The sequence below is a fragment of the Gracilinanus agilis genome, chromosome 2 (genome assembly GCF_016433145.1).
Source record: "Gracilinanus agilis isolate LMUSP501 chromosome 2, AgileGrace, whole genome shotgun sequence".
NCBI lineage: Eukaryota > Metazoa > Chordata > Mammalia > Didelphimorphia > Didelphidae > Gracilinanus > Gracilinanus agilis.
Genome location: NC_058131.1, coordinates 49453898 through 49479999, shown reverse-complemented (window position 1 = coordinate 49479999; position 26102 = coordinate 49453898). Strand labels below are relative to the sequence as shown.

The window sequence follows — 26102 nt, the reverse complement described above, 5'->3', positions numbered from 1 at the left end:
ACATCTGAATTGTTTCTTTCTAGTTGCTTGCAGTATTTTCTCCTTGGACTAAAAGCTCTTCAATTTGACTATAACATTCCTGAGGGTTGTCATTTGGGGATTTAATGTAAGGGGTGATCTGTGGATTCTTTCAATGTCTATTCTGACCAAGATCTTGTTCAAGAATATCAGGCAGTTTTCTTAGATAATTTCATGTAAGATGATATCTAGGCATTTTTGGGGGGGTCATGGATTTCAGGTAGTCTAATAATTCTCAAATTGTCTCTCCTGGATTTATTTTCCAGGTCAGTTGTTTTTTCAATAAGAAATTTCACGTTTCCTATTTTTTCATTCTTTTGATTTTATTTTTATTAATTCTTGATATCTTGTGAAATAATTTGTTTCTACTTGCTCAATTTTAGTCTTTAAAGACTGATTTTCATCCATGATCTTTTGATTCTCCTTTTCAATTTGGTCTATTTTGCTTTTTATGGCACTTCTTTCATCATTGGAGTTCTTTGCCTATTCTTCCAGCAGGTCAATTCTGTTTTTTAATTTATTTATTACTTCATTTGATTTCTGTGTCTTTCTTTCCATTTGGACAACTTTGCCTTTTAAGATGTTGTTTTCTTTTTGTATTACTTTCATTTCTTTTCTCACTTTTCTTCCCATTTTTCTTCTGTCTGTCTTACTTGGTTCTTGAACTCCTTTTTGAGTTCCTCCATAGCTTACAATCAGTTTCCATTTTTTTGAAGAGTTTGCATGTGATTTTTTGTTTCTCACTCTCTCCCGTTGCTTCTGTTTTTTACTCTTTTCTTTATAGAAAATTTCCAGGATCAAGAGTTGTGTGTTTTTTGTTTTTGTTTTTGTTTTTGTTTTTGTTTTTTTTGCTGTTTGCTCATTTTCCCACTAGAGGACTAGGAGTCCTGCATGTTGCTGGTCATTTCTGTCTTGGTTTCTGTTTCACAGGGCTTTTCCTTGGGGCTATCTTCTCTTTGCTATCAGAGGCCTGAGTGATCCCAGTACTATAGAGCTCTGACTCTCACCTCCAAATCCTGGGATTTCCAGGAGTAGGCCTATGATTTTTGTTTGTTTGTTTTGTAGATGTAGCAGGCTTTGGAGTATTTTTCCCTGAGGTTATCTTCCCTTCTGTTGCCCCCAGGTCCCCATCTGCCACTACCTGTGCTATTTCCGCTGCTCTGGAGCAAGCACCTTTTCTGGGAGCACCCATCCTCAGAACTCCTTCCATTCAGCTCTGCCACTCAGAAACCTTCTCTTCCTCCAAAGCTCAACTTAGACTCTATTTCACATAGTTTTCTTTCTCTTCTCAGTTCCTAGCAATTTCTTCTTCTGCAAATTATTTTGTATTTTTTCTTTCTAGTTAAATATCTCCCTAATAGAATGGAACTTACTTGAAAAAGTAAGGGGGATAAAGACTAATAATGTAGGTTGGGATCAGGGAATGTAGGACTTTAAATGCCAGGCAGAATGATTTATAACTGATCCTAGAGGTAACAGGGAGATAATGAAGTTTTATTGAGTAGGGTAATGATGTAGTCAGACCTTTACTTTAAGCAATCATTTTGGCAGATATGCAGAAGCCAAATGAAAAGAGGAAAGCCTTGAAAGAGGGAGGCCATTTTGGAGATTATTAGAACATTCCAAGTTAGAATTGGTGAGGGACTTAAGGAAGAAAGGTGTCCTTAAGTAGAACAGAGAAAAGAGGCAATATTTGAGATATGTTTTGGAGGTAGAAATGACAAAAATTATATGGAGAGTCAGAGCAAGGAGACCAAGATGATATGAAAATTGTCATCTAGGGTGACTGGGAAGATGGCAATGGTGATGCCCTATACAGAATTAGGGAAATTCAGAGAAGGAATAGATTTAGGGGAGAAAATTGTGTCATCTTCTCCAGCTGTTACTGACAATGAAAGGGGGGGGGGGGCTAGAGTCAAGTCAAAAGAATGTTCATTCCCCAGTATATCCTGAAGCTAGAACCCCTAGAAGTTTGGCATTGTACATCTCTTATTAGAGAGGGAACATTCCCAAAGTGGGGCAGGAGGGATACAAAAAGAAAGACAGACAGAGGCTGATCTCTCTTTTCTAAATTTCCCATGGGAGCTTACAATGGCTTGATTCATTACTGTAGCCAAGCACCATTCCCTTTCCCTTCATCCACACTTTCCTCTTTCCTTGGCATCTAATAGAAAATGAGGGGGAAGAACAAGAAGTATCTGTGACTGTCTCTAAAGGAGCTGCTGCATATGTGTTATGTATTATTATCTTCATTTTATAGATCAAGGAAGCTAAATTTCTGAGAAACTAAATGACTGGCCCAGACACCCACTGCTACTATGCCATGGCAAGTCTATCTTGACTCCAAATTTGATGCTCTTTCTTACCATGCCATTTCTCAATAAATATATTTTAGTGTGTTTTGATTTTCTTAAAATCCTAGATAATGGTGTGACATCGTGTGACAGGGAAGTCATTTCTTTTCTCTTGGCCTCAGGTTTCCCATTTTAAAAATGAAGAAATTGGTTCAATTACCTCCAAGGTCCTTTCCAGCTTTGAGATTCTATGAAAAATGGCCAGGGATAGGGCTTATGATTTCTTTGGTACAGGAAGCTCTGAAGTGAGAAAACTCCCTAAACCAATGCAGACCAGCATTTCCTCTGTAAGTTATCTTGCATTAGAGAGTTTCTTAAGTTAAATATTGAACATCTTTAACAGATTTCATATCTAGTATGTGTCAGAGATAGGCTTTGAATACAGTTCTTCCTGGTCAGCTTTTTGGTCAATATCCCAAAGATCATTATTGGTCACCAAACATAGGAGATCATCAGAAATTAAATTAAGAGAAAAGAAAAGAAAGCAAGAGCCTGAAGAGAAAGTTTTATATAAGTAGAGAAGAAAGAAATTATCTTTTGTTTCCCTCTGAACAAAGTGGTAAATCTCAATGTGAGGTTCTGTACCCTTGTTTTCTAGTTCTTCTGCCTATGTGAAGGAATAAAGAAAAGGAAGAATTCTGTTCCTCATTACTGAGTTTCCAAGCTGTCTGGATAGAAAAGCTTCTGCTTGAGCAAATTCAGAAAAGGTTAAACATTAGTGGATCTTTCCTTTCCTCCCTTCACAGTTACCCCAAAAGGCTAATTTTGTTTTAGAGGAGAAAGATTATTATAACAGGATGATAACCCTTCTGTAAAGATTGTGATTCTTTATCCACTGTGCTACCTAGCTACCCCTCAAAAAGCACTTACTATTAAGCATTTACTATTATAATGTAGGATTTATGCAAGATCTCTTGCATTTACAAAATTACCCTAGACAATCCTGTCAGTTAGAAGAATGGAACTTTGGCCCAGCAGGTGCCTTTCCCAAGACCTGACAGTTTGAGCTGGGACTATAAAGACCCCTGCTGAACCAACCTGGGGGTTCTGATTTCCTTGACCTCACCCAGACACCCAGCTACCCCTTGACTTCCCTTGGGGCCCCAGGAGGGATTGAGGGAGGTGGAACATGGGCAGGAAATTAGATTAGGTCAGCCTAGCAGCAGGGACACCCCTAAACCAATTCATCAACTATATCTGTCTAGCTGGTGGATCATACAACATCAGGGCAGTGTCAAACTATCTCTGGATGAGGGCTGGTTCCCTCAGCCTGACCTTACTTTCTAGGTCCATTGCCAACACTGGCCAGTCGCCCTTAGCAACAGCTTCTCCAGACCCTAAACCCTCTTTCCTCAGTTTTCCCTTCTGTGTTTAAATAAAGCCTTAGCCTGAAACTGTGAGCTTCTATAGTTATTTATAACATCATCCTGGGCTAAAGGGCTGAGGAGAGGGAGAATAGCAGCCACTTGACTCCAAAGGAAGTACTGGGCAAGCATCCATTTTATTCAGGAAGTGTGTGAGCTTCACTTCCTGTTGAGTTCTGCTTTTCCTCCAGCATGGAGGGGCTCCTCACTCTCCACCTTAAAGGAGCCTACAGATAGCAGGGAGACTGACTGGGCATCACAGTTCAGGCTACACATCCCTGGCAGTCTCAAATCACCAGCTACAGTAGTTACAGGCTCCTCTGCCCAGGTGTCTCGCTTGCTCTACCAGCTCCCCATTATCAGCCACATTACCCCCTTATTACACTATGTGCTAGGAACCATGTTAAATGCAGAGAATACAAGTATAAGCAAAAAAAATTGTGCCCAAAGGGCTATAAAACTGTGCATATTCTTTGATCCTGTAATATCACTACTGGATCTGTAACCCAAGGAAATAATTTTTAAAAGTAGGGAAAGGACTTATAGCAGCTCTTTTTATGGTGGCAAAGAATTGGAAACTGAGGGGATGTTCATCTGGCATGGGAGCCTGGATTTCCTTTTTTGTACACCCCAAAGTCCACAAGTGTTTAAGCAGGAAAATTACTTTCCTTCTTTGTATTCTTGCAGTGCTGAAGGAAATGTGACCTTGGGCCTCAAAGACTCACGATAAGGAAAGGCCCCCTGAGAGGAATGAACTACTTGGATTTTCCACTAGGTTTTGAGATGTACCCATAGATACACCTCCCCAGCCAGGCTTTGATACCATCCAGTTGTATCTAAGATATCTGCTCACCCCCTAAACTATGCCAGTCACCCCTTGTGTCTTTGGGACACAAACCCCAATCAGATAACAGACACCCCCCACTCCTGCCTAACCTCATTCCATTCCCTCATTCCTGGTCACCGAGCCCCTGTTGTCAAAAGATAAAAGAGACCCAGGATACATCTCCTCTAGAAGGCAGTACCCACTCTTGTACCTGTCCTCCCAATCACATGAATTCCAAATTAATAAATTTCTCTTTTTATTTCTAAGCTAAGTTATGGAATCCTGCATTCTTGCAAAGGGTACCTATCCTGAACCCAGGGGTTCAACTTAAGCCCCCCACAACACGTCAATTAGGAAATGGCTAAACAAATTATGGTATATGTTGATGATGGAATACTATTGTACTATAAGAAATGATGAACAGGATGATTTGAGAAAAAGCTGGAAAGACCTGTGTGAACTGATGCAGAGTGAAATAAGCAAAACCAGAAGAACATTGTCCATAGTAGCAATAATATTGTACAATGATCAACTGTGAAAACTTGGTTACTTTCAGCAATGCAATGATTTGGGACAATCCTGAAGGACTTAAGATGGGGAACACTATCCACCTCCAGAGGAAGAACTGTTGGAGTTGGATCAAAGCATATTAACTTTCACATCAGTGTATTGTGGTTTTATTTGGGGGGTTTTAGTTCTGTATGATGTACTTACAACAATGACCAATATAGAAGTGTGTTTTGCATGATAATAAAATTTAATTTAATTTAAAAAAGATAAATATGAGCAAAAAGAAAAATAGTTTCTGCCCTCAAGGAGCTTCTAGACTAATGAGGGAAAGATAAAATATAAAACGAAACTAAAAAGGAAGGTAAGAGTGGAGAGAAAAGGAGAGAATAAGTACTTACCCACAAGTTGAAGGAGTAAACATGGCGGGCCTGGGCACTTTCCTTAAAATGGAGGGTTTGGGAGTCATCAATCAAAGGAAAAGGCTATAGGTGTGAAGTAATCTTCCAGGCTAAAAAGGCTTCTGAGTAAAGATAGAGTCCCATACAACCTAATTCCAATCTATTTCTCCAACATCATTTGGCATTTGCCCCACTCTGGCAAGGTATGATCCAGTCAAAGTAGACTCCTCACCTTGAGAAGTCACATGTTATATGGGACATTCAATCTCCCTTCACTCCCTCCTCCTTCTCTATGCCTTTGTTATTGGCTATCTCTCCATGCCTGACATGGTAGTTAGGTAGTTAGGTGTAGAATGCTGGGCCTGGAATCTAGAAGACTCATCTTTATGAGTTCAAATCTGGCCTAGCTGTGTGTCCCTTGGCAATTCACTCAAACCTGTTTACCTCAGTTTCCTCATTTGTCAAATGAACTGGAGAAGGAAATGGCAAACCACTCTAGTATCTCTGCCAAGAAAACCAATGTCAGGGTGATACTGTTTCTGATGGCTCTATGTTGATTAGAATTGTCTAAATTTCTAGATATTGATGAGAAACATCAGGATTAACCAGATAAAATAATGATGCCTGCTCTGGAAGTGACCCTGTAGATGTTTCCACACAAGAATAGTCTAGACCAGCCCTGAGCTACTGTACCTGAGTCAAGTCAAACAAACCAAGACTTTTTCCTGTTATCTTTATTTAATTAATTTATTTATAAAATCCATGCTTTCTGTTTAGAATCAATACTATGAATTAGTTCCAAGGCAGAAAAGTAGTAAAGGATAGGCAATGGGGGTTAAGTGACTTGTCTTGGGTTACATAGCTAGGAAGTGTCTGAGGCCACATTTGGACCCAGGATTTCCTGTCTCTAGGCTTGGCTCTTAATTCATTTGGACCACCTAGTTGCCTCCTCTTATTATCTTGAGCCACACATCTTGGTCCTTATTCCAAGCTGCTGATGACCAACTTCTGTTGCTGGGCAGAAGTTTCCATCCTTGTTGTCCAATCATGAGAACTGTCTCCACCCTTCCAAAATAGTATAAAAACCTATAACCTACTCCTTCTCCCTGATCTTGGTTCTTTTAAAACCCTGGCACATGTGTCTTGTTTTCTTTTTCTCAGAGGAATAAACGATTTTGCTGAGAATGCTGTTGCTCTCTGGTTTTTAGAGTCGATACCCCCAAATCACAAGGAATCAAACACAACTGAACATTAACAACATGCCTAACATGCCTTCCTTACCTCCAATATATATAGGGTCACCTGTATCTTCCTTTAAGACCAAATTCCAGCATCACCTTCTGCTGAATACTTTCCCCACTCCCAATGGCTAGTTATCTCCCAACCCAATTTGTATTGTAGGGTGTCCCAAAAGTCTCAGTGCAATTTAAACTTATTTAAGCCTAAAACTTTATGTGAATAGTTTGCATTTATTGTATTTTCTCATTTTATATTTGTACTGCTTTCATATAGTTATATATTTGTACATGTACTTTGTCTCTCCCATTACTCATTGTAGATAGGCATTGTTCCATTCTTTGGACTTATATTCTTAGTGCATGGCACATAGAATGTGCTTAATAAAGGTTGATTGATTGTAGCCCCAGCACTTGGCACATATTGTATAGTCATTATCCATTTGTGTAAAGTGGAAGTCTAAGAGGGGCTTGAAATAACAAGATGTACCCTTTTTAGCCACTATTCAAAACGAGAGACAAGGGAAATCCATCTTTAAAATGGATTGTATTTTATTGAGATAAAAAGAGAAAATGTGGAGCACTGGTTCACATCATGGACATAAGACAGTGTTTCCCAGATTTAGAGAGAGAGAGAGAGAGAGAGGTGTGTATCCATGCCTCAAGTCATTGACCTCAGACAAAATGACCCCCTGATTTAAAGAAAAACTTGAGGGCAGCTGGGTAGCTCAGTGGATTGAGGGTCAAGCTTAGAGACCAGAGGTCCTAGGTTCAAATCTGGCCTCAGAAAGTTCCCAGCTGTGTGACCCTGAACAAGTCACTTGACCCCCATTGCCTAGCCCTTACCACTCTTCTGCCTTGGAGCCAATGCACGGTATTGATTCCAAGACAAAAGGTAAGGGTTTTTATTTTAAAAACTAAAAAAAAGGGAAAAAAAAAAAGAAAAACTCAACTTATAGGAAAATACAGTATTTATTTTATATATTCAAGCCTTCCTTCAAATTAACATTTTTAAGAAAATCCTCAAAGGTTGGAGACAGAGATTTTAATCCAGAAATAAAGGACAGGAATGTTAAATTGATTAGTTTTACAGTGAATGCAAAGAAAGGAGTTCAAGGCTGGATTACCTGGGAGAGGCTGATGTTTAGCAACGGATACAAGAGGATGCTGGGAATACTATCAATTCATATTTATTAAGTTCCTTTATTATATAAGCTTCTTGTTATAGTGCTCTGAGACAACTGGGGTTAAATTTCCTCATCTGTAAAATGAGCTGGAGAAGGAAATCACAAGCCACTCTACTATTTTTGTTAAGAAAACCCTAAACGGAATCTCAGAGATTGGAACAGCATTGGACACTATAACAAGAAGCTTATATAATAAAGGAGCTTAATAAATATGAATTGATAGTATTCCCAGCATTTTGGCTCCCAGCGGGTGCTTAATAAGTGTTTATTTTTGGCCTCAGGTACCTCCTAGCTGCGTGACTCTGGATGAGTCACTTACCCCCCATCTCCTAGCCCTTACTGCTCTTCTGCCTTGGAGTCACTTAAGGAACTACCTTGGAACCAATCAATACATTGTATTGATCCAAAGACGGAAGGTAAGGGTTAAAAAAAAAATAACAAAAATAAAGTTTATTGATTGATTGCGTGTATTCCCAGCGCCTGGCCCATTGATTGAGTAGGTCTATATTAATTATCTGTTGATTGACTGAAGGGATAAAGTTTCACTACTTGCACTCCAGTAGACGTATTTTTAATATAAGAGCTGTAAGAGTCAGTCCAAATCTAAACGGTAACAGTAGCTAAAAGAAGGCGTGGTCCTCTGAGGAAGTCCATTCTGCACCTGCGCAATCATTTCTTCCTCCCGTTCCCCCTCCCCCCACCTCCTCCCGACGTCTGCGCGTGCTTAGAGGGCAGAAGTCGCGGAATGCAATATGGGGGATCCCGAACCGGAATCGGAGCAGATTCGACTGAAATGCATACGGCGGGAAGGTTTCTTCACGGTGCCGCCAGAGGATAGGGTGAGTATGTGCGGGTTACCTTGCAGGCCAGAAATGCTTTCTCTCGGACGGCCGCCCTCTTGGGTGTTGGCGTATGCTTCCTGGGAAGAACTACAACTCCCAGGGTTCCATTTAGCTGTGCTGGGGAGTGAGCGGTACTCCCGGCGGTTTACCCCGGAAGCTGTGCTCAGCTGATGGTGGAGTCCGCTTAGGATCTGCCCTCTACCTAGAAACACCTGCTTTAGTTCTGGAAGTAAATTATAGATAAAAGATTTCTTTGGCCCTTATTGGTCTTGTAGGCCAATTTTCCACATTTTGCGGTCAGAGGCAGGACTAGAACTCTCAGCTCTGCTTTTCTAATCTGCATCCCTTTTCACTCTGCCATGTTGCTGTTTTCTAAAAAATATCTTAGACTTCACATGGGTAATTGATATATTGTTTACTTTCTCAGTGGGTAGGGGAAGAAGAGAATTAAGAACTCGAAATTTTTTTAAAAGTTGAAGTATAATTACATATTATGTGTATTAATTTACATATAATTTATAGCAGCATTAAACATCTAATATTTGTTATATATAATATCTATAAAATATATAATAAATGTAAATTATATGGATATCTGCCAGGCTTGGATCTTCCCGAGTTCGGATCTGACCTCAAGACAATATCTGTGTGACTCTGGACCAAGTCACTTGATCTTGTTTGCCTCAGTTTTCTCATCTGTCAATTGAGCTGGAGAAGAATGGCAAACCATTCCAGTACCTTTGCCAAGAAAACCCAAATGAGGTCATGAAGAGTTGAACGTGATTGAACAACTATAAATTGTATTTAATTTATGGGACACATTGTTTTCAGGCTTTTTAACAGAAAACTACATTTAGGCCAGTGTGGGAGTTAGACCATGTGATTATGTGTCCTTCACATGCTGTCCCTCTGCTTCCCAGTTGTTGTTTTTTTTTAATAAGGCTGGAGAGGTTCCCCCTGGAACTGTGATTGTGGATTTTGGTATGTTTATGGACCAAGTAGCAGGAAAAAGAAATTAATTCAGTTCTCTTCAAGAGCATTTATTAAATGCCCACCGTGAATGTAGGAGGATTCTACCAAAAATTAAAAGTTAAGCAATGAATTCAGTCCCTACCCTAGTGTATTTATGGTCTAGAAGTATCAGCATTTGGTGGGGATCCAGATCTATGCTTTCTTTATTGTGAGACATTCCAAATGAGGGAACACCTCTAACAAAAGAGATCTACTACTCTTGTGCAACTCAGAATTGGCCAGGACCTCAGAGTGAATATGTATCCAAGGAAGGCTTTGAACCAGGCTTTGAACTCAGAAGGCCAGAAGAGAGGTTTGAGAACTAAAAGAAAAGTTCTTCCTCATCTATTTAATGTATTATCTTGAATTATTATTTTTATGTCATATTTGCTTCCTACTGTATCACATCCCTGAGGTGGGGTTGGGGGGACAGAGGTAGCATAAAAATAACAGTGCAAAAGCACACATTCAATAAATCAGTGACTTTCCTTTTAGCTCCTGACACCTAATGTAAGCAGTGTTAAGTGAGCTTTAGGGTGTAAAGCCCAGACATACCAAAGTGAGCACTGAGATCATTATCTTTGAATTAGACTTAAAGAAGGGGTGAGGATTCAGGAGGGAAAATGGCATACCAGATATAAGGATATGGCAAACAAAGACATAATGATTAGACTCTATGATAGATGTCCTAGGAACAAAATAGTTCCATTTGGCTGGAGTGTGGAGACTATAGAAAGAAGAGCATGACAAGAACATGAGATGAATATGAGAGGAAAGTTATTGTAACACCAGACTGTGAAGGGTCTGAATGCCAGGCTTCATGCATCCCCTTCTCTCTAGTTGTCATCCCTAAAGAGGGTAGAACAGCTAGGTCAGGGAGACTCTGTCTCCAGGCCTGGCACTCTATCCACTAAGCCACCTAGCTGTCATAGTAGCTTTATTTTCAACAAGATCATTATAAGAGGAAGCAAGTGAGATTTAAACTTTGAGTGTCTACGTTATCCATTGAGGATCATTGAGTATTGGCTGTTCAGATTAGTCCTTTCTACTTTCAGCTGGGGCAATGCCGAAGTGTGAAGGAGTTTGAAAAGCTGAATCGAATTGGAGAAGGCACCTATGGTATTGTGTGTAAGTATGGGCTCACTGTTGCCTAGAGTCTGGCCTGGAGATCCACAAATGGTCAGCAGTTCTGGATGGAAAGGGCAGCTATCACTGAGGATGGCTGGCCTAGCAAAGAGGACAGCCAGGAGACCAGAGTGACAGGATGGAAAAGTATGTGTTGGGGAGTAAGGGCATACTCTTGAGGCTCACCCTTACTCCTATCTAATCAGGTCCCAAATCTTGTCAACTCTTCCTCTTGGTCTCACAGCTATCCCCTTCTGTCCACTCACACCACAGTCCCCCTCATTCAGACCTTATCACCTCTTGCTTGGACTTTTTATTACAATAGTTTCCTAATTGGTCTTCCTTCATCCAGCCTTTCCTCTCTGGAATCCAGCCTCTATTCAGCTGCCAAATTGATCATCTCTAAAGACCAGGTCCTTTCTCCAGAAGCTTCACAGTTTCCCTTTTGTCTCTAGGATTTAACTCCTCTGTGTGCCATTTAGAGGCCTTCATGACCTTTCTCTGGTCCATCTTTCCACGCTGTTTATTTAACACCATCTCCCTTTTTGCATTCAGCATTCTGGCCAAACTGATTTACTTTCTTTTCCCTTCTAGGCCATTCTCTCTTCTATTTCCTTGACTTTGCACAGAGAATGTTCTCTTTTTCCATCTCTCCTTGGAAGTTCCCATTCATCTCAACTCAGGTGCCACTTCCTGTCAGAAGTCCAGTTGTTGGTGCCCTCTCTCATTACTTTGTATTTATTTTGTCTGTATTGTATATTTATTTATCTGGTTACTTGTCATCTCCCCTAATAGAATGTAAGTTCTTTGAAGGTAGGAACTGTTTCCTTCATGTCTTTGACTTCCCAGCTCCTGGTACATATTAGGCTCTTGTTGGCTTAGTTCAAATCCTGATCCACTTCATTAGAAAAGGAAAATCAATCCTTCATTGTCCCTGTTAAGAGGTAAGAGGCCTCAGGGCTCTGGCTTTGTGTTTTACATGGGCTTGTTGTCCTTTCAGATCGGGCCAGAGACACCCAGACAGATGAAATTGTGGCCTTGAAGAAGGTTCGGATGGACAAGGAGAAGGATGGTAAAGTGGGGAAGAATGGTTTGCCAGAGGCTTAGTCAGGGATCTAAAGGGAGATGTATAGATGAATAAAGCTTCTGTACATCCATTTGCGAACCCGAGACTAATGTCTACATTGTCCTGAAAAATCCCAGGCGAGAGGAAGGCAGTGCAGGGGGAGCAAAGAGCCCTGGGCTAGGAGTCCAGACACCTGGGTTCTAATTCCAGCACTGCCATTAATTAGCTTGTGAAGGCAGGATAAATCACTGACCCTCATAGAGAGTAATATAACCTGCCTCCCAACTTCACACAGTGGTGAAACTCAAGCTCAGTGTTCTGCAAATCCTCAACTCAAGGGCTAGTCTTTGAGTATTAGTGTTTGGCTCAGCTGCCAAATGCTCTTTGCCAAACATGTTTCCCCTTGGTAGAGGATGAGGAGGGAGGGACTCCCCCCTGTGACTAAGAAGGACTTGTGTGAGGCTTATGTCATTGCCCAGCTAGGAGCTGGGATAACCCCAGGGCCCAGGAAGGCAGGTGTGTTGGTCTAAGTTCAGCAGTCTTGAGTGTATTGTTTTCTTGGGCCAGGGATCCCCATTAGTAGCCTCCGGGAAATCACACTGCTCCTTCGGCTTCGTCACCCCAACATCGTGGAGCTGAAGGAGGTCGTTGTGGGAAACCATCTAGAGAGGTAACCACTCCGGGTCATTCTTAGCCCAGGAGGATACAAGTCCCCAGCCCTCCTCCCCCAGTCCCTGCTCTGAGGCTGAGATTTTCCCTTCCTTAGAGAAAGGACCTGCCCCTCTCTCCGGCTTTTCTCTCAAGTGTTGGCCCTTTGGAAGGATAGGAGGTGGCATCAGGCAGCCGCATCCCCTTTGTTTCTCTTCTAGCATCTTCCTGGTAATGGGTTACTGTGAGCAGGACCTTGCCAGCCTCCTGGAGAACATGCAGACGCCCTTCTCAGAGGCTCAGGTACATGGGGGCTCCTGTCACCTTTATCTGCGGCATTGACTCTTCTTCTCTGGGCTATGCTAGTGACTAGTGAAGGACCAGGCACCTTTGGAGGGTTCATTCGGTTCAGGGATTCAACAAGCAATAAATGCCTACTGGTGCCAGACACCAGAAATACAGAGGGAAAAATATCGCCTTCCCTGAGCTTAAATCATATGGAGGAAAAGCAGATATGAATGCAGAGAAGTAAATAGAAAAAATATACAAGAGCAGCTAGGTAGCTCAGTGGATAAAGCACCAGCATGGAGTGAGGAAGACTCATCTTCATGAGTTCAAATCTGGCCTGAGTCACTTACTGGCCATGTGACTCTGGGCAACTCACTTAACTCTTTTTGCCTAAAAAAAAATCAAAAAAGAGAGTGAGTGAGTGTGTGTTTGTGTGCGTGTGGATAGCACATGTGGCCCTCTAGCACATGGAAGTGATTTGGGTAGCCCAGAATCCAGCATTGGGCCTGGGCATGAGGTCATTCACTCTCAAGCTCCCAAGATGAGCTTCTGAACTATAGGTCTCTGAGGTGGATGAGGCTGTTTTTCATTGGATCTTTCCCCATTCTCACCCTTATAGGTAAAGTGCATCATTTTGCAAGTCCTCAAAGGCCTTCAGTACCTTCACAAAAACTTCATCATTCACAGGTGAGGAGTAGGGGAAGGCTGAGAGGTCCATAGGAGGCAGGTCTGGAAGAGGAGGGCATGGCAGAGCTAGACTTAGGAAGAGTCCAGAGGACAAACTCAAGAGATGGACATTGGGGGCAAGGTTGGATGAGTAGCAACTCCATGGCTGGTCCTAAGACTCTTGTACCTCCCTGGACTGTTCAAATAACACCATCTTCCCAACTGGAAGAGTATGGAAGATTGGAAGCCCAGGTTGGGCGCCCTCCCTCCTCTACCACTGGGGTTGTCCAGATCCAGGCAGGGGTTCCTAATGTTGCATGTACCCCAGACCATTTTGGTAGTCTGGTGAACCCCGTGGAATCCTTGTCAGAATAACGTTTTTAAATGAATCATGTATATAAGATTATAAAGGAAACCAAGTTTATTGAATTAAAGTTATCAGAATATTTTGAAAAACAAGTTCATGGACTCCAGGTTAAGAACCTTTGATCCAGGGAATGGATGACTGTAGACCAACCCCAAACCAAGAGTAAGGAGCCTCTGCCTTTTCAGCCTGGAGACCCAGGGCTTGGAAGGGACTTCCTTCCCATCTTGAAATAGTCATTGAAGTTGACTTCCCTGGAGATGACTGACTACTGTCTTTTTGCAATGACAGGGATTTAAAGGTTTCCAATTTGCTCATGACAGATAAGGGCTGTGTTAAGACAGGTGAGTATCCATATGTTTCCCTGGAACCCTGTGGTGTGTGTGTGTACATGTGTGTGTATACACACGGGATCTCTCTGTCCACATGTAAATACATGAGCCTCAGACATCATCATCCCCTGGAAGGGAACAGCTGGCATACTATTTCTTTGTTCCTTGTGCACCAAGCAGGACCTTGTAGCCTATTAATATTTACATTTCTCTACCCTTCTGTGGCAGCTGACTTTGGCCTGGCTCGGGCTTATGGGGTCCCTGTGAAGCCGATGACCCCCAAAGTGGTCACCCTCTGGTGAGTCACCCTTGAAAACACTTAACACATCAGATTCTGGGTGAGGAGGATTACAGGGGGAAAGGGGAAGGGAAGAGAATAAGCATTTATATGGTATCTACTGGCACTACTAAGCACTTTATAAATATTATCTCACCTGATCCTCACAACACCCTATGAGGTAGGTGCTCTTAAGAGCCTCATTTTACAGCTGAGGAAATTGAGACAAACAGGTTGAGTGACTTGCCCAGGGTCACACAGTGTTGGAGGGAAAGGCTGCTTTCTGGGCTTATCTTCAGGCCTGTATCCGAAGGGGGGCTGGTGGGGTTGGCAAATCCCAATATTCTAGGAGGGCTGCCAGGATTTTACATTGCATGCTAATGAACGCCAGTCACCAGGGCCATTTGCAAAGACAAAACATCATAAAACAGGAGGCTAGCTAGACTTCAGGATTATCTTCTATTAATCCGAATGGAGATCAGTGAATTGTCTCTGCTGTGGGATAAGCCAACTCAAAACCTGTTGATGCTTACCCTGGAATGCAGAGCTGGGGCAAGGGAAAAAGTCATGCAAACAGACCAAAGGTTTGGTCTTGGGCTGATTTTCCCTAGTAAGCAAGAGTTGTTCCCTACAGCCCTCTGAAAGAATTCAAGCTCGTTGTTTTGGTCATGCATGAAGATGGCCAGAATGAATAGCTCATGAAGCCAAGATCAGGGGGCTTTCTGCTCCATTGCTCTGGGTTTCACAAACCTCATTGGCTCTTGCTCATCAGGCATTGGCTGAAGGGTTGCAAGGGAAGGGCAGTGAGGTGAGCCCACACCCGCCATCTATGTATGGGAGGAGCACCATTAGGCTCTAAGCTAAGGCAGTGTGGGAGGCTGATTAGAATAATCAGAAGATAAGTGGGTCTCTAAAGAGAACCTTCTGAGTAAGAAGGTTCTTTCGGAAGCCATGCTCATTCTTGTTCCTTCTGGAAGTAGCCTTAGTGCCTTGCTCACAGGGCCAGAACAGAGACATTTGAACAATCCTTTCTGATGGATAGGTAAAGCGAAGCAGATCAGTTAGCCAACCAATCAACATTTATTATGTGCCAAGCATTGCACTAAGCTCTGGGGATACAAAGAGTCAGTCCCTGCCCTCAAGGAGCTCACAATCTAATGGGAGAAATAACATGCAAATAAATGTACACAAAGCAAGCTACATCCAAGATAAATAGGAAGTAATTAAGAGTGAAAGCTCTAGAATTAAGAGGGGTTAGGGATGGCTTCCTGTGGAAGGTGGGATTATAGTTCGGACTTAAAGGAAGCCAAGGAGCAGCTGGCACAGATGAAATGGAGAGTATTCCAGGCCAGAGAAAATGACTGGAGTTGAGAAATGTTCATGGAACAGCCAGGAGGCCAGTGCCACTGGATAGAAGAGTCCATGATGGGGGGGCGAGGTAGAAGACGACTGGAAAGGCAGGAGGTGACCAGGTTATAAAGGGCTTTCAAGGCCAAACAGCATTTTGTATTTGATCCTGGAAGCCCCTGGAGTTTATTGAATAGGGAGTGACGAGTGATCAGACCTGTGCTTTAGGAAAATCACTTTTAGTGGCTGAATTGGAGAGGGGAGGAACTCGAGGCAGGCAGACCCCCAGCAGCTATCACAGTAGTCAAGGTACAACATGATGAGGGCTTGTACTAGAATGATGAGGAAGGAAGAATGAAGAGAGTATCTGAGAGATATTGTGGAAGTGTAAACAACAGGCCTTGGCAACAGATTGGATATGGAAAGTGAGGGGGATGGAGTCCAGATGATTCCTAGTTATGAATCTGAGGGGCTGGGGGGATAGTGTTGCCCTCTACAGTGATAGAGAAGGAAGGGGCTGGGAGAATTGGGAGGTGGGGAATGATAGGTTCTGTTTTAGACATGTCGAGTGTAAGGTGCCTACTGCACACCCAGTTTGAGATGTCTGAAAAGTGTTTGGAGATCTCAGAGAAGGGAGCAGGATAGGCAGATCTGAGAATCAGCATAGAAATGATAATTCAGCCCATGGGAGTTGAGGAAATCATATAGATATATGTACAGACAGAGAAGGAAGGAGGGCCCAGCACAGAGGCCTCTGGGACACCTCTGGTGAGAGATGACGATCCAGCAGAAGAGACAGAGAAGGGGCAGTCAAATAGGGAGGGGGAAACCCAGAAGAGAGTGGGGTCCCAAAAACCTGGAGGGAAGAGAAGAGCAAGGAGGAGAGTGACCAGCGGCGTCAAAGCCTGCAGAGAGGTTGAGAAGGATGAGCATCGAGAGAAGGCTGCTGGGTTTGGCAACTAAGGAATCCTCGGTAACTTTGGAGAGAGCAGGCTCAATAGAATGATGAGATGAAGAGCCAAACTGTAGGGGATTCAGAAGCCAATGAGAGGAGAGAAGGAAGAGTGCAGACAGCCTTATCGAGGACTTCGGCTAGAAAGAGCAGAAGAGACATAGGACGAGGGTTGGCAGAGATGGAAGGTCCAGTAAAGATTTTTTCAGGATGGGGAAATTTGGGCATGTTTGTGGCAGATGAAAGGGAGCCAGAAGAATGGGTGATTGTGAAAACAGAGGGGCAGCCTAGTAGAGGAGCTGGGTTGGAAGGGGATCACTTGACCAAGTGGAAGGGTTAGCCTCGGGTAGAGCCATTATCACGTAAGGTAGATGTGATGGAGGAGACAGTGGCAGAAGGCACTTGAGTGATAGGAGACAGAAGAGGAAGGAAGAGGGAGTTCATGGCAAATGACCTCAATTTCTTCTATAAGATATAAGGCAAAGTTCTTAGCTGAGAGACTGGGGAGAGGAGCCATGGGAGACTTGGGGAGGAATGAGCTGGGGACAGAGTTGGATAGTGAGTAGATAAGAGAGGAAGAGAATTGCCTAGGAGAAGTGAGGGTCCAGTTGAGGCTATTTAACATATATTCATAGTGGAGCCAATCAAAATAGGTATGTGATTTTCTCCATCTTCATTCAGCAGCGCCTGTGTAGGAGCAAAAGAGATGAAGGATAGGGGTGATCCAAGGCTAAAGGCCTGGCTGGGCATAATAGGTGATGTGATAAAGGGGACAGAGCTTCAAGAAAGGAAGATAGTGGCTCAGTGGATAGAACCAGGCCTGGAAATGGGAGATCCTGAGCTCCAGTGGCCTAGCCCTTACTGCTCTTCTGCCTTGGAACCAATACTTAGTGTCTGTCCTAAGATAAAAAGTACAGGGTTAAAAAAAAATTCTTTTTTAAAGAAGATAGTATAATAGTGCTTAATTGGTTTACCAAGGAGCCAAATGGGGAGAAGAGAGAGAGAAAGTGACCAGTGCAGTGGGGGGCTGGCCTGGGATAAAGCTGGAGGTTTAAGGATTGGAGACCACAGTGAGGATGAATAGGGTTATAGAAGGGAAGGTAGAGGTTGGTGGGGAAAGCCAGGGATTATGTTGGATAAGGGAATTTCAGAATTCTTTTTTTTTTTAAACCCCTACCTTCCATCTTAGAATCAATACTGTATATTGGCTCCAAGGCAGAAGAGTGGTAAGGGTAGGCAATGGGGGCCAAGTGACTTGTCCAGGGTCACACAGCTAGGAAGTGTCTGAGGCCATATTTAAACCTAGGACCTCCCATCTTTAGGCCTGGCTCTCCATTCACTGAACCATCCAGCTGCCCCTGAATTTCAGGATTCTTAAACATTTGTGAGTGATGGCAAGATCAAGGCTATGACCATCTTGTACGTGGCTGAGGTGGGATGGCTGAGACACTGAGTGGTTAGGGTGTAGGAAGGATTGTCCATGTCCAAGAAGACAGGAGTCCAGGAGGAGAAAAGAATTGTAAACTGATAAGCAGATGGCTTGTGATCTCCAAGGAAGAACTGACCTGAGTGGGGCTCATTTTCCTTCACTGTGCAGGTACCGGGCCCCTGAACTCCTGCTGGGGACAGCAACGCAGACGACTAGCATTGACATGTGGTAAGGAGTATGCTCCATCTTCCCGAAAGGCTTGGGGTCGGGGAATATTTTCAAGGCCTGGCTGGAGCATGGGGTGCAGAAAGAGCTGGCACTTTCTTCCATCCTAGTTCCCAGTGATCCAAGAAGTCATTCAGGCTCTCCTGTTCATTTCCTTCCTGGCCTCGCCACCATCAGGGGAGATACGGCTGTCATATGGAAGTGTGGGTAGAAGACAGGATGCTGTCTCATCTCTTGGGGGTAGGGGAAGGGAATTCATGGAAGATCTTTCTAGAAAACTGGCCTTTACTTGTGAGAGTGTCATTACTGGAACCCTCAGGGCCCAGACCTTGGCATAGGCGATCAGCCCCCGTGCCCAAAAAGTTTCTCCTTCCTCATCCCAGGCTCTTGGAATTCCTAGCTTCCTTTAAGGCTCAGCTCAAATGTTACCTCCTACAAGAAGCCTGTCCTTAGAGATGGGAGAACCTGAGTTCAAATATAGCTTCAGACACTTCCCAGTAGTATGACCCTGGGCAAGTCACTTACCCCCATCAGCCTAGCCTTTACCACCCTTCTGCCTTGGAACCAATACACAGGATTGATTCAAAGATGGAAGGTAAGGGTTAAAAAAAAAAAAAGAAGAAGCCTTTCCTGATTCTTTCAGTCAGCATTCCCACCTCCAAAATTACTTTGTATAATCGATAGTGTCCCAAAAGTCCTACTGTAGTCTTACACTTTAGTGTGTGTGTGTGTGTGTGTGTGTGTGTGTGTGTGTGTGTGTGAGAGAGAGAGAGAGAGAGAGAGAGAGAGAGAGAGAGAGAGAGAGAGAGAGAGAGAGATTATTTCTCTGCATACGTGTGGTTTCCTCCAGTAGAATGTGTGTTCCTTGAGGCCAGAGACTTTCATGAGCTTGTGTAGCCAGTGAGTAAAAAGCCCATTTGAGCCTTTGAGTTCAGAAATTGTTTGCATTCAGATAATTATTAACATGCTTTGACCCTTGGAGTTCTCAAAGCATTAGGAAGGAAAATGGTCCTTCCTGGGCCACTGGAAGGCTACTGAGGAAAACTTAAGCTTGGAATATAAGGAGAAACTTCTCAACCCTTAGTCGTTGGCAAGACCTCTGGAGGTCGCAGCAGGCTTTCCCTCTTTGGAAATCTTCCGGCAGTCAGTGAGTCCAGGAGCGTATGCTAAGCACCCACCATGTGCCAGGCACTGGGGAGACCGAGAAAGGCCAGATTGTCCCTGTCCTTGTGGAGCTTACAGTCTAATGGGGGGCACAACATGGAAACAACTATGGAAAAATGAGACGCAGACCAGATAAATTGGAAGGCCCCGGCATGAAAGGGAATCAGGAAGGACATGTAGAAGGCGAGGTTTTAGCTGGGACCTGAAGGAAGCCAGGAGACGGAGATGACGGAGAGATCTCCAGGCACGGGAGACAGCCAGTAAAAATGCCCAGAGGAGGGGGGCCAGCGAGGAAGCTGAGGTCGCTGAATCACAGCGTTTGGGGAAGATTGTGGAAGGTGGGCTGGCATGGATAATGAAGGGCTTTAAATGCTAAAGGAGTTTGCATTTGATCCTGGAGGTGACCAGAGTTTATTGAATATAGGTGTGATGTGGCCAGACCTCGGCTTTAGGAAAATCATTTGGACAAGGCAGGTAGAAGACGGGAGTGTCCTTCCCCTTGGGGAGAGACGAGAGACTTAGTGGAGGGAGGCCAACCAGAAGGCTCCTGAGGGCAGGTGATGGGATTAGGGATGAGGACAGGTTGGATAATGGGGGTGAGAGACTGAAGAGTCAAGGAGGACACCCAGGATTTGAGCCTGGGTGTCTGGCGGGGATGCAGGCCCTCAGCAATAATCGGGAAGTTAGAAAAAGGTGAGGGTTTGTAGGAAAAGAATGAGTTCCATTTTGGACAGGTTTAGTTTAAGAAGTCCATGAGACATCTATGTGAAGATGTTCACTAAGCAGCTGGAGATGGTAGGGGGTTATTTGAAAGGACAAGTACATCTGAGGATCATCAGCGCAGAAATGAGGGTTGAGGAAAAAATGAAGAGGGCCCAGGATAGGGCCCTGGAGCTGCCCGAGGGGAGTGGGAAAGACCTGGACAGAGACCCAGCAAAGGAGACAGAGGAGCAGTCAGACACCAGGAGAGAACCAGGATGGAGTCATATCCCAGGAATCATGGAAGAAGTGAGCAACTGACTGTGTCAGAGGCTGGGGAGAGAATGAAGACTGAGAAAAGGGGGCTAGAGCTGGCCTTTAAGAGATCTCTGGTAACCTTGCAGAGGGCAGTTTCAGTTGAATGGTGAGGTTGGAAGCCAGACTTTTGAGAGGTAAGAAGAGGGGGATAGGGAAGGACGGAGTTCCCAAGGAGCTCAGCCACAGGAGAACTAAGCCCCAGGGGTGGTTGGCTCAAGGGAAGGATTTTTGAGGAGGGGAGACACAGGCATGTTTGTAGGCAGCAAGGGAAGCAGTCGGCCGCTGGGGAGAGACCGAAGGGAGAGTGGAGAGGACCAAAGAGGGAGTGTGCTGGAGAAGACAAGATGGAATGAGTTGGCTGTGTCTATAGAGAGAAGGAGGTGCTGCTACAAGGCAGAAGATGAGGGAGCCCTAAACAAGTGGCCCCAGAGTTTTGGGGGAATACGAAGCTCAATCCTTAGCTGAAGTGGTCGGGGAAAGGAAGAGGTCTGAGAGAGGATGAAAACACTGGTGAAGAGGGAGAGCGGGGCTACATGAGGACCCAGGGGAGAGGCGAGGACAGGTTTGTGGGGGACAAACCTGTCAGTGTGGTTTTCTTCAGCTTTATTCAGCACAATACGAGCAGGAGTGAAGGCAGCACTGGGCACGGTGACCCCCGGCTGAGGCTTTCATCCAAGGGGGCAGCGTAGGATTGGCCTAGTTCACTAAGACATCCAGACAGGAGAGAAGATCAGTGTAGCCAGAGCAAGAACTGAGGGATGGGAGGTCGCCAGGGGGTGGGCTTACAAGGCCGAAGGAGATGTGGAATGACCAGAGATGGCCATTGGATGAGGGAAAGGCATCATCAGTCACCGACATGCAGAGGCTGGTTGGCACCTGGTGGGCTGTTCATTGACCCCTGGCTGCCCACCCACTGTTTGAGTATTTAGTTCCTTGGGCACACTGAGGCACCCCAGAAGCACCCGGCTCCTTCTCACGGCCCCCCTCTTCCTCCAGGGCCGTGGGCTGTATCTTGGCTGAGTTGTTGGCTCATAAGCCTCTCCTCCCGGGCAGTTCTGAGATCCACCAGATCGACCTGATTGTGCAGCTGCTTGGGACACCCAATGAGAACATCTGGCCGGTGAGTGCAGGGCTGGCCGGGCCCTGGGGTTGCCTCAGGCCCTTTCTTACTCCCTTGGCTCGGCTCTTCCTCCCCTCAGGGCTTTTCCAAGCTGCCTCTGGTCAGCCAGTATAGCCTGAGGAAGCAGCCCTACAACAACCTCAAACACAAGTTCCCGTGGCTCTCCGAGGCCGGGCTGCGCCTGCTCAACTTCCTCTTCATGTACGACCCAAAGAAGAGGTACGGTGGGCTCCGATGGAGAGGGGCTGCTGGGGGAAGAACCGGCTGGTCCCTGGGGAAAGCTAAATGGAGCCAGCATCTGCTCTGGGGCCCAAATGGGCGCAGCTCCTCGGAGTCTCCGCCTTTGGATGTTTTTGTGTCTGTGCCTCTTAGGGAAGGGAGCCCTGGCCTGACTAGAGCTCTGGCCACTTCACCAGCGGGGCGGGCAGTACAGGCACAGAAGCCATTTGGGCTGCCGCATCGCCCCCGCGTTTTTTTCTGCCGTTCCTTCTCGCAGCTGTCACGTTCCTGAGCTGCAGATCATGGCTGGCCAGCGATCAGCCGGGGCTCAACCTCACATTTCCCAGATCTGCCTCCTAGAGCCCAGGGAGCCCCCTTTTCTTCTCATCAGCAGCACCCCTCCTTATCCCTTTGTCTTCCTGTTGTGGGGAAATTGGCTGAGGCTCTTTGGGTTGGGAAATGAAGCATGGCCTCGAAGGAGAGGCAGGACGTGAGTGGGAGAACCGTTTTTACACAAGGCCTTACACCCCTGGGAGTGGCCGGCATAGCTCCCTGCACACAGTGGGCACGTGGCAGGGCTGCAGTCGTCCCTGACGAGCCGCTGGATTCTCTCTAGGGCCACCGCTGGGGATTGCTTGGAAAGCTCCTACTTCAAAGAGAAGCCACTGCGTAAGTGTCCTCTTGGGCCCAGTCTTCCTGCCCAAGCCTCGGGGTTGGAAAGAGCCGTTAGCGAGACCCCGGAGCAGCCCAGAGGCGGTACTGTGGGTGCGCCCAAGAAGGTCTCAGGGATGGAAGGTGGCTGAGAAGTCGGGCAGCCCTGGAAGGGGGGCAGCGGGGGGCAGGCGGAGTGACCCAGCCCCAAGGAAGGTCACTTCCTCTTTCCCCGCAGCTTGTGAGCCTGAGCTCATGCCCACCTTCCCTCACCATCGGAACAAGAGGGCTGCCACAAGCACCACCGCCAACCCAGGGGCTGAGAGCCAGGGCCAGAGCAAGCGAAGCAAGCCCTGAGGGGGTAAGAGGGCCCTCCTCCCTTCCCTTCCTTCTTAGCCCATTAGGCTTAAAAAGGGAGAAACTAAAGGGAGCCCAGATGGGGGTCTCCCATGCCACTCCATGGGGTGGGCTGGTGGGGACGAATTGAGTTGCTACAGGCCAGCTTAGTTTTGCCCACCCCCCTTCCAAAGCCAGAGGCCGGGGCAGAAGCAACTTGTGGCTTTAAAGCTGCCCTCCCCTCGCCCCTTCTTCCTCCTTGGCTTGTGGGTCTCCCCACAGACTGTGGGCAGAGCAGGAGCCGGCACGTCGTTCTTGGGAGAGGTCACAGGGTCAAGCTGTCCTCCCTCCTCTGCCCGGCTGATCCTCCCTCCTGTCGGGATAGGGCTGCACCCCTTCTCTAGTTCTGCCTTGGCTCCCCCTCCCCGAAGCCCGACTCAGCTGCTTTGTAAAGGTTCAGCGTTCTGAATTGTGGTCCTCAAAGGTCATGTTGGTAGAGCACAGACCGAGGCGGGCCCTCACAAGCCAGAACTCGAGTAGCCAACTGGCCTGGCCTGTGGTCCGAGAGCCGGCCCAGCTCAGCGTGGTGTGGCCAGCCAGCAAGTAGCGCATACCTTGCGAAGGCTCTTCTGGAGGGCAGCAGGGCCACGAGATGCTCTATGGAAGAACCCCACACCGAGAAGTCAGAGGTTTCTGCCGTGACCGGCAAGCTCGGGCCTTCTCGGGTGTCCAGGAGAGGCAGCCCTCCGTGGGCAGGCGGTCACCCTTCTGTTCGTGACCCAAGCGTGGTGTTCGGGCAAGGGATTCTCTTAGAGCCTTCCCAGCTTCTCATGCAGTAAGAATCTTCTGCTTTTTCCAGACGGATCATCGAGGCTGAGGCGTCGGGCATGGAGTTTGGTGAAGATTCACCAAAAGTCGTCTGGCGAGAGACGGCCGGACACCTGCCCGCCGAGAACAAGAGGAGCTCCCAGGACTCCCCTTCGGACGTCTTAGCAGACACTCCTGAACTCTCTGGCCTGCCCAGTGCTCCAGCTGTGGAGGAATGAGGCTGGAACAGGGAGAATTTGGTTTTCCCCACCTGGAAGACAGACACAAGGTTTGGGGAGGGAAGGAGCAGGCTTGGAGAGTTCTCGTTCCCCAGGATTCAGCTCTGATGGGCAGAGCAGGAGCTCCAAGGACCAGGGACGTGTTGTTCGGCCCCGAGCTGAGCTGGCTTCCGGGGAAGCCCGTATCTCAGGGCTTGATGTTTAAGGAAGAGTTACTAGAACAGGACCCTGTGCCGAGGCCGTCATCGGCGTCCCACCAACGCGACCAGGAATCTGGGGACCGATGGAGGGTGGGCACAGCCTCCTGCCCCAGAGGAGCCGACGTTACCCTCCTGGGGGCCACACCGTGTTTGTGCAAATGCAGGTTTTGGAGAATGTTTTAAAATGAATCTTTGATCGATACAAATGGCATTTGGCTTTAGGGAATTGGCTGTGTTGGAAACTTAGCTGGGGAATGGGAAGCCTAAGGGGTGGGCAGGGAACCTCAGACAGGGAGGGGAAACAGCCCAGTTCAGCTTTTCCCTTCCACGGAGGGCACCCAACAGTTCCTACCCAAAGTCTGAACTGGGGTGCTGGGGAACAGAGTCAGGTCTCCATGCCACCGGTGAGGGCCCCACAGGGCAGGGCAGGGGACAGATCCCCCCTTTGTCCCCAGGAAGCACCCCCTCAGCTTGTCCTTCCCGTAAAAGACTGCCTGGGTGGGCTGGAGCTTCCCGCTCTCTGCCCTTCTCCCGGGTCAGATCGTAGCGTTGGGAGGCGCTTAGTGGGGTCGTTTCTACAGCCCAGCCTGGGGGCCCCCCGGCCTTCAGGCGCGCAGCCCAGCTCTCACTCGACAGCACCAACAGAAGGCCAGAGAGCTCGGGCAGGCCCGAGGTCACCAGACGGCCGTCCGGCTGCGCTGAGGTTTGGCTCGAGGACCTCTCGGCGGCCCCTCCGAGGCGCCTTCAAGCAGCGGCCCCAAATCCGTCTCCCCTCCCTGAGGGAGCTGGGAAGAAGACGAGGCCCCCTTCTGGGGATCCATCCCCAATAGCTGTCCAACCCCCATTTGTCTGAGGCCTTCCACGCTCTCTCCTCTAATGGCCTCCAGTACAAACAGGCCGCAGAGCGGAGTGGGGGGTCTGCGGCGGGCTTCCCCTCCCCCGGCCTTACAGCCATGACTAAGCAGCCCTCAGCACCTCCCCAGCAGCCCCCGGGAGGCGCCCCCTCTCAGAGAGGTCGGGGCTTGCCAGTGGGCTTCAGACGGCACCCCGTGACGAGAGAACACGTAGGCCCAGTTTTCGGGTGTAGCTGGAGGCGCTTCCCCCCGCGGCCGCCTGGGAGGGGGCAGTTCTGCGTGTGGGTCCCATAAGCATTCCTGGCGGGCGGCAGGCCTGCCCCCCTCTGCGGACGACAGGAAGGGCAGACTTCAAAGCACCTCATTGTCCCGTAGCAGGCCGGAGTCCTGGAAGAACCCACGAGGGATGTTTGCTCTGTGGCCTGTGAGAGCTGGCTTCAGGTCAGCGGCCAGGAGAAAGCAGCCAGCTGCCCGAGGCGGCCGGACGGCCGAGCTGGTGACCAGAGCCGGTGTAGTCTCCCTCCTCGTCCCAACCCGGGAGGAAGGCTCAGGCCGAGCCCTTCAGCCCTTCCTCACGTTTCACAGCACAGCTGGCGCTCTTGGGACATTATGAGCTCGTCCCCATTCTAGAGAGGATGCTTGGGGGGACACACAGCCCCAGAAGGACAGGCGGCCCTCACGCTCATACTGTGAACTCTTGGAAGGCAGGCCCTGCTTCTTGCCTTTTTTTTTTATTATTATTATTATCATTAAAGCAATGAGGTTAAGGGACTTGCCCAGGGTCACACAGCTAGGATGTGTCTGAGACCAAATTTGAACCCAGGACCTCCCATCTCTCTGTCTTGCTTTGTATCTCCAGAGGCCCTCTGTGCCTAGAACCAAGGAAGCCTTTAATAAATGTTTGTTGATTCTTTTGACACCCAGTAAAGAGGGATCCTGCAGGCTTTTTATTTTATTTATTTTAAACCCTTAACTTCCATGTATTGGCTCCTTGGTGGAAGAATGGTAAGGGTGGGCAATGGGGGGTCAAG

At 46.8% G+C, this 26102-nt stretch overlaps 1 protein-coding gene across 1 annotated transcript; it reads left to right on the top strand.

Annotated features, from left to right (window-relative positions):
* Positions 1-8630: 8630 nt before the first annotated feature.
* Positions 8631-24417, top strand: CDK10 (cyclin dependent kinase 10). The gene is made up of 14 exons (XM_044663161.1): positions 8631-8731; positions 10801-10873; positions 11871-11942; positions 12504-12606; positions 12806-12887; positions 13492-13559; positions 14194-14246; positions 14463-14532; positions 18408-18467; positions 21642-21765; positions 21845-21984; positions 22601-22653; positions 22874-22996; positions 23831-24417. Exons 1-13 carry the CDS (start codon positions 8645-8647, stop codon positions 22990-22992), a joined length of 1104 nt encoding a protein of 367 aa, XP_044519096.1. The 5' UTR covers positions 8631-8644; the 3' UTR covers positions 22993-22996; positions 23831-24417.
* The last annotated feature ends 1685 nt before the right edge of the window (positions 24418-26102 follow it).

Excerpts from the sequence above, each read along its gene's own strand:
- CDK10 (XM_044663161.1), top strand. The coding sequence starts at position 8,645 with ATGGGGGATCCCGAACCGGAATCGGAGCAGATTCGACTGAAATGCATA. Across the intron at positions 10,874-11,870 it reads AGGCACCTATGGTATTGTGT|ATCGGGCCAGAGACACCCAG; the intron begins GTAAGTATGGGC and ends TTGTCCTTTCAG. Across the intron at positions 12,888-13,491 it reads CGCCCTTCTCAGAGGCTCAG|GTAAAGTGCATCATTTTGCA; the intron begins GTACATGGGGGC and ends TCACCCTTATAG.